Below are 8,833 nucleotides of genomic sequence, written 5' to 3' on the forward strand. Positions count from 1 at the left end.
TGATATTGTTTGATGTTTATACAAAGCGTTCTGTCTTTTAGACCATGAATATAAAACCACAAAGTAACTTGACCCTAAAAATACATTTACTGAATTGTGTGTTTGTATGCAAAATATTTTTGGGCAGAGTCAGATCTATAGTGGTGCATACGGTAGGCATGTGTCACCGTATTATTCCTTCGTCAAAGGGTAAAAAATACATTTCGGGACGGGTCGGGCCTTAACTGGTCCCATAACCAGTCCCGGTCCATAAAACCGACAAAATCCATAACCGGATGTAATCGACGGTCCCATAACCGGTCCTTACCGGTCCCAGTCAGTTCCGGTCCTTGGCCGGTCCCAGTTCCAGTTATCCGGCGGTCCCGGGTTGGATCGGGCCGGTTTGGTCATCACTAGACGAAAGTAAATGATAACTCGTTGCTTTAAGGTGGGCCTAGCCCAACAAAATGAGGATCCAAGTCATCCAACTCTAGATATTGGTAATATGAGAAGTCAAAGTGTCAAACTAGCAGTTTAACGTCCGTTACACGAAGACGTTAAACTTAACGTCAAACTGACACCTACGGTTGCTCGGAAACCCCAAAAGTGAATAATTTGGGTTGAAGATTAAGTTCTTCTTTAGGGTGCATCAAGACTAATTTGGTCTTAATGGATAAGCACTTACTAGCAACCATCCTTATATCTTATCGAGTAATGTTTTCAGCTACCAAAGGTCTATTATTTAGTAAGGGACTGTTTCTTTACCTCTTAATAGTTCCATTAAGATGCAGTCTCTGAATCGTTAAGAGGTGAATCTTGTTTGGCAAAAAAGTTTGTCTCTTAATCTATACTATATTATAAAGTATTTAACAAAAAACTCTTAGAAACCATTTTTTATGCACGAAGTACTGTTTATTGATGCATATTACTTAAAATTTAATATTACAAGTAAATTGTGTATAAGTACAATTTATTACAGCTCCATATTTGAAATCGTGTAACTAACTGCAGATAAACATAATTAAATATTGAATAAACATCTMATTTTAAATATAAAAAATGTAAAATATAATTAGAATAATTATTGAGTTATAACAGAATACTTAATTATTATCTTCATAAAAATTTATATTATTAAACATAAATTAAATTGTAATTATAATTAAAAAAATTGAATTAAGAAAATTACACCAAAATACAAAAACTTTTAAAAAGATTAATTTGATACTGATATGGATATATTTTTTTCAAAATTTTATGATATTTTCAAATTTATATATTTTTCAAAAATAAAAACATTATCGCTTTCTCAAAACCACAAAAAACCGTATTATATCGACATAAAAAAGGAATAAAACGAAACACTGAAATCAAGATATGTCTTGATGCATTGCACGAGTACCCTTCTAGTGGTTTTAAAATTATATGAATGAGTTTGTATCTTGGACCACCCTCAACCATTCAACGCCCTAATTTTGAACAATTACCAAACAATTATATTTCATTTTACACTAAATCATAAAATAATTATTTTGACCACTTAATCATTCTATACTAAACCAGTCAGCAACTGCGTACGCAAAGAATGGGGGATGGGCTCCCATTAGAAGTAAATTCTTTTACAAGGTTTAAAAATAGTTTCTTTTTTACTTTTTACGTAGGACCCCATTAAATTTCCGGATGTGTCATATTTCATGACCAAAAAAGTCTTTCAAAATCAACAAAAAAAAAAAAAAAAACTAAAAAAGTCTATCAAATTCAACAAAAAAAAAAGAAAAAATCTTTTGAAATCGACAAAAAACTTAAAAATCTCTTGAAATCGATCAAAAAGCTTTAAAAACTCATCGAAATGATGGAATTAAACTAAAAACACATCGACTGATTTTGCGGGCCATTAATCTTAAAGGTCCCACAAGGAAAAAATCATGTATCTACCGCTACTGGTAAGGGTTAATGGGAAGCGTTAATCGGACCTTCCTGTGTCTCTTATGCGATAAAATTCTCGGTCATGCTCAACCTCTAAATAAGTTATACCCCTGTAAGTATTTGGTAAACTACCCTTAGAAATTGATTGACTGTGTGGAAAATTAAGGGGTTGTTTACTCAAACGATGGGTAAGTGTTTATCGAGTAAGATTCAACAATATCACTTATCTTACTGGGTAAGATTTTACTACATCAAAACGGCATCATATGCAACTATCTCCACTAGGGATGCTCAAAAACCCGACCAACCCGATCAACCCAACCCAACCCAATGCGAAATAACCCAACCTGAAGCAACCCGATGTTTAATCGAGTTGTAAAATTGTCAAACTGTAGGTATTGAGTTGATATTGGGTTACTATTTTTTGAACCCAACCCAACCCGATGAACCCGATATGCTTTTATTTCTTGGATTTAATATGATTGTTGATATTTTATTAATATATACATTAGACAATTACACTATCATGTATACTTTTCATATACACATATTTTCAATCTATTCATATCTCTATATAACTCATTCAATAACTGTGGACATATATATGTAAATTGAGAAAATTAACTGAATGTGATATACGTAAGAAATATGAATAAGTTGTATCAAATGGTTGATGATGAAAAAGAAATTATGAGTAGAGAAATAATATATTAAAGGTTAGAAAAATATATTTTAATATACCAAAGTATCAACCCGACCAACCCGTACGGATTTTGGGTTGGGTTGGGTTGCATTTTGGTTTGGGTTGGGTTGGGTTAAGATTTTTTCAAACCGCAAACATTAGGTTGAGTTGTTCAAATGTTCTCAACTCGATCAACCCAACCCATGAGCACCCCTAATCTACACACAGTAAATGCTAACCGGATAAAAGTCGTAACTCTCAGTTACAAGTTTTTTCCTTGACCTTTCCACTTGTCATCGTTTTTACTGAATAAGATACTTAATTCTTGTCGTGTTCTTCTGTGTTTATTTTGTATTGTTTAATACTACATGTGCTTGCTTTTATTTTGGTTCTTGTAAATGTGACTCGTTTTTACTCTTGTTTTCCCCTTCACCATGTTGTGTCTTTATTCCTTCTACCTATTTGCTTACATTTTTTTCCTATTAACCCGAATATTCAACTCGCTATACGATCTGACTAATCACAGAACGACCACCTGCTTTGCATGTAGCCCGAAGTCGTCGCATTTGAACCTCCGTGGCCACAAGGGGATTCTTATTCCCCCTTGGATTTGAACCTAGGACCTTCAGACACTTTTAACCTTTGAGGTCAAGCTCAAACTAATCAGGTACCACCTTGTGGTCTTATTACATTCTTGCACAAGTTTACGCATAATTTTTTTTTATTATAATAGAGGTTAGATTTACGTATATCTTATTTTCTGTAAAGATATATTGAGCTTGAAAGTCAATCTCATACCTAACAATTCTAGTCGCTTGAAATTTTATTTATTTGCTCCAATCGATACTCCAAAATAAAGAAAAATGAGATTTTGGAGTTTTTAGACTGTTTGCTACAACAGTTTGTAAACCAAATCAAATAAACCCAGTAAATTCCACCGAAATTGGGATACTGGGGTGGGTGGCATGTAAATAGACCTGACCTCCATCCTAAAGAGCAGAGGGCGGTTGTTTCAAGACACGCCCGTTGGTATTTTTCTCTACATTCTTGCTGAAACATGCTCAGACGATCGTCGGTTTCCATTCGGAAGCTAAAAACTCCGAGTCATTCGTTGATTTCCCGGCCAAAATTGGACCCGGTGTCGCCCAGTGATCTAAGCGGCATCCGGGAAAAGCTCGTCTTTAAGTTCAGGAGCGATCCATTGTATCTGAATATACGTGATTTCCCACAAATCGTTCCCTTCTTGCAGCACCAAAACTTCTTTCTCGCGCATCGTCGTGATCATCTTCTTCAACAATTCCGGTACCTGTTCTTTGATTTTCGACTCTCCGTACGTCCCAAGATCCGCTTTCATACACGTATCCATCCGTCTCAATATCCCCAACCAAAACGTCTTGAACCCCGAACTCTCCATCAGCAGTTTCAGATACTGCAAATAAACATCAACAAGAACCTCCATTGCCAACTTCAGGGTCCCTTCCATGCTTCTCGTTTCCCGTTCCGCATTCTCTCGAGTCGAATACTCCAACATTTTTTCATGTAGATCGTCGACCATCGCAAAAATCACGAGATTGAAGCAGTTTATAATGTTGGTTGGAGTGAAATAAAGCTCTTGGGCATTCATGAAGCTTTTCTGGAGGGACGAAACCGCGTAGTTTCGAACCTCTTCTCGTCTTGCTAAGCTCGTTTTTCGTAACGCTTCACCGAGCTTCACGAACAGATTCATCGACATATTGGTCGTGGATGCGAGATATTTCATGTTTTCATCGAGAGATGCTGAACTGTTGATGGATGGATTACTTCCCGGATCGGAGTACCCGTTTCTCAACCGGTCAACTATCAATTTCACCGAATCCGCCATCAAATCCATCAACCTCATGTTCTTGTCCACCGGACTGTTTCTCAGGGCGACGAACCCGAATGCACAATCGATGCAGTACGGGTAATTTGCAATGGAAATGCCGGTTCCGTCCGCCATTAGGTTTATGAGAGCTTCGACTCCACGATCATACGTTTCGGGATGTCGTCCGGTGATTGATAACAGATGAAGAACTGTTTTCCATCCTAATTGCGAGAGTAAATTCGAGGAGTACTTGTTCAAGATCTTCGTTATCGATTGGATTATGAACTCGTTACATGTATCGAGAATTTCCCGGTCCAATTTCCACATCAAGTTTATCGATTTGAAAAGAAGTTCTTCGGACTGCTTTTCGTTTGATTTGGACGCAAGAAGCTTTATGCAGATTCTCATCAATGCGGTAATGGCTTTCTCAGCGAACGGGTTTGGCGAAAACAACGGGAACTGGATTACGGTTAGAAGATAATCGTTGTACGCCGGCCAGAACGATGCGAGCCGGTGGACGTTACAAGAAGCCATGGCTTGAATCAGGTCCCAACAGAACTGAACCGTTTCTTCTTCTTCAAGCGGAGTGCTGAACTTCTGTCCTTTTCCGGCCGCGGCAAAGATGAGGGATCGGCCGAGATTTAGCAACGGCTCGATCGGCAGATTCGAGCTCTTGCTAAAGATGCTTCCGATCTTGCATTGTTGAATCACTTTCAAATTCTGCTCGAATTCGCTTATTCCTAAATTCAAACTCTCTTCGACGTTTTCCATCGATAAACAATGAGATATTGCCGCCATCAAGTTAGAGGTGTTAATCCGTCCTGCTTGATCGTTGCTTATCGACTCCGATTCCGTGCGGCGGTGTGGGCGGCCGTTGGCGGAAGAAGTCCCGACGTCCACAATAGGTTGCGGTAGGAGTTTAAGCCGTTTTAGCTTTAATAAACAGTCGATAATGCTTCTCCACCCTCCTCGGATCGAATTCTTAAAGTTATTAGCGACGGTGAAAACTGCAAGTGTCGCCATTCGAGGCTTCAAATCATGGCCGAACGAAAACAGAGTTTCTTCGACCGAAGCGTACGGATTTAACAGAGTCGTGAATTTGCAAAACGAGGAAATAAGCTCGTCGAGGGTATCTTCGAGCCCGTATTGACAGATCCTGGCGACCGCAAATAATCCCTCAATGCATTCGTGAATTATTTCTTCATCCTCAGTGTGTTCGAAGATGGTCGAAAGGGTTGCGACCGTGGGACCCGCGATTGTGGCGAACATATCCCGACCGATCCTCCGATCGAAGTTGCAAGTGATGTATGGTTGCACCAATTTGGATTTGTTTATGAGCTGGATCCAGCGGCTCGGGTTCATCTCTATCGGTGAGCCAGTTTGGCCGAAGATCGTGATGGCTTTGGTTGCGATCGACTGGAAAAGGTCCGATAAGTATTCTCGTGGGAGATCGTTGCCGCCATTGATCGCTCGGTTGTTCTTGATGAATTCCTCTTCGGTCATCTTCTTCTTCACTTGCGGGTTATGTTGATCGGTGTTCAACATGATCACCGAGTAACACAGTATGAACACTGCATCTTTGCTCACAAAGATTTCCGATGATTGTTGGTCATAAAATCGCTCAGAAAAAGCTTCGAGGATTCGTTGAATCTTTTGCGATTCTCCGGGAAGTCGGAAAGTTTCTAGATACGTTCGTAGAGCGGTGTCGAGGACCAACCCCGATAACTCGAATGTGTCCGTGAATTCTTTAAGTACTTTAAGACTAAACTCGCCAGGATCGCCAAGAAATTCACCAATCTTGGTCTTGTCGAGCCCCGGAGTGTACCTGAAGAACATCGCGTGGCCTTTTGGGTCGGGCGGATCCGATATCAGGTTCGAGATTTTCAAATAATCGATCCCTTTTTTGTCGTCTCGATTAAAATGGTTCCCTGCAATCATTATCTTCCGCTTTTGCACCTTTCGCAGCCTCACCGAATCGATCCATGTCTCTAGATCGATATCTTCTTTCGGTTTCGGTTTCTCCTCCCAAAACGGGATATACTCGGATATCTCGACCGGGTACGGGCCCGTCGGCCTCGAGTTCGTTTGTTTGTCGACATTATCAGCAATGTTGTGGATTAGGACCATGAGGCCATCAAAAGCTTGGAGTTGTACGCTTGTCGGAGCTCCATTACCGGATAAAAATGCATGTTTGCAAAGACTCTTCCCGATCTCTTCGAAGATATTATTGCAAATCGGATCACAATCGTAGTTCACGTAGGCTTCGATTATGAACGTGGGCTGTCGACACAAGTTGATAATCCCTTCGACCGCGAGTTCTTGGAGCTGAATCAAGTAACTTTGGTTCGAAATTTTGAACAACACGAACAAGAAGAAAGCCTCGAGTTGCAAACGGATCGATTTGCGATGGAAGTAATAAAGGTTCAAAACCGTGCTGCAGATCATCGAGAAAACCAACGGGCTCGAAGAAGTGCCGTAATGGATCAAATGATGGAAAATATCGTCTTGAACCATCCGCAACAGCTTCTTGTGCTTTCCGATGCTATCGCCGCTTAGTTCTAACGCCGAGTTGATCAAAACAAGCGCGAAAACTTGGACATCTTCGTCGGCGGTTAGAGCCAGCGATCCTTCATTTTCGACCATTCCGACCACGTTCAATAACGAACAAAGGAAATGGAATATGTCGACTGCACAACGGATCCCGTAACCAGTTTCCTCGGTGGTGTCTTCGGTGTCGGATTCCGAGTTCTCCCAATCTCCGACCGCAATCTCCGGCAGCCGAGAAAATATAATCTGGATTAGATCGTGCATCGTATGACGTGCGATCCGCTGCAGCATATCGCTTTGGTTCGAGGATTGCTGAACCACCTGAAAACACGTATTGACAATGGTGCAAACGGAGTGATCGTCGAGCAATACGGACGCCGGATGCCTCATCACTGCCGCCAAAACCTGCAAGATTCTCATCATGATGCCGGCTTCCGTGATCGGATGCGTCTTCTCGAGGCGGCATCCGGTGACGGCGATGACGACATTTGATATCGCCTCTTTCGCGCCAGGAGTCTTTCTATCGAACATACCGAGCTTCATGATCTTCAAAACAGAAAAGAGTGCCACCGCAGTGGCGCCAGCCGGCACGTCATCCGACGATATCACGTCGAGAAACGGCGAGAGGTACATCGATGGATCAATCAGCCGCCACGATTGACGGGGATTGAAAATGAGTGATCTCATCGATTTCAAAGAATGTAATAAGCTCGAATCCATGACATCATCTTGGTACATAAATTGGGAGGTCGGGTCGGATCTCCGTCGAATGACTGCGAGGACCGCCCCGACCTCTGTGTTCAACATGCACGAGAGTCCCAACTCTTTGCTTTTCTTGATTCTAGTCGCTTTTTCATCATCGTCGTCATCATCTTCATTGTAGTCGTAATCATCATCGTCTTCCTCCTCCTCCTCCTCCACCTCCTCCTCTTGATCGTCGTCTTGTTTCGCCATTTAGTTCAGCATTCGAATCGATTCGAAATCGAGTTTGGCATGTAAAATTACCATTTTCTCCAAAAAATTTACTTTGTAGAAGTGAGAATAAGGGTGAAAACTAGTGGTAATTTTGGCAATTTGTTGGGTGTAAAAGAAAGATGGTACGGTAAACCGAATGGTAATACCTAAAATTACTCTTTTTATTTTGGTTTTTAATGGCTATAAATTAATTTTTGAATAATTCTACGTTTAATCCCTCATTTATCTACTCTATGATCAAGACCCTCCATGAGGGTCATATCCGTCAAATGCTAAAATAACGATCGATCTACATCGTACCTTCTCGAACCGATCTCGACACGTTGTCCTCAATCTCGAAACCAAGGGTTTTAGCTTTCCGAGCTTGTAATTTGTCAAATCGAAGAACTTAAAGAGGCCATCCATCGTAGCGTAACGACCTATCTGGATTTTTTTAATGTCTTTTTTGATATCCGAGGGTGTCTGGGGAGTTTGTGAGCATCTCGACTAATTTTATGAGATTCTGTAGTTAACAGCCATAAAAACCTTCCAGTTACCTTGAGAATACTTTAGATCCGGTTTAGGTCTGGATCATCTGATCTCGATGATTTTAGAATAAACTAGAAGGTACTCACGCAATGCAGCGAGATCCATCTTGATTTTAATATTTCGTTTTATTCTTTATCTCAATTGATGTTATAATATGGTCTTATGTGATTTTGAAAATGCGACAATGTTTTTATTTTTTAATAAAATATAAATTTGAAGATATCATAAAATTTTGACAAAAATATATCGATATTAGTATCAAATTAACTATTTAAAATTTTTAATTTTTTGTGTAATTTTTTAATTCAAAATTTTATTATAATTTCAATTTAGGTTCAATAACGAAGTAATTT

The 8,833-nt window shown here is 40.0% G+C and overlaps 1 protein-coding gene across 1 annotated transcript; it reads right to left on the reverse strand.

Annotated features, from left to right (window-relative positions):
- Nucleotides 1-3,740: 3,740 nt before the first annotated feature.
- Nucleotides 3,741-7,931, reverse strand: LOC112516397 (ARF guanine-nucleotide exchange factor GNL2). Its single transcript, XM_025123412.1, has one exon. The coding sequence runs from the start codon at nucleotides 7,929-7,931 to the stop codon at nucleotides 3,741-3,743; it is 4,191 nt and encodes a 1,396-aa protein (XP_024979180.1).
- Between the last annotated feature and the right edge of the window lie 902 nt (nucleotides 7,932-8,833).

Source organism: Cynara cardunculus (assembly GCF_001531365.2).
Source record: "Cynara cardunculus var. scolymus isolate 2C chromosome LG 8, CcrdV1, whole genome shotgun sequence".
Lineage (NCBI taxonomy): Eukaryota > Viridiplantae > Streptophyta > Magnoliopsida > Asterales > Asteraceae > Cynara > Cynara cardunculus.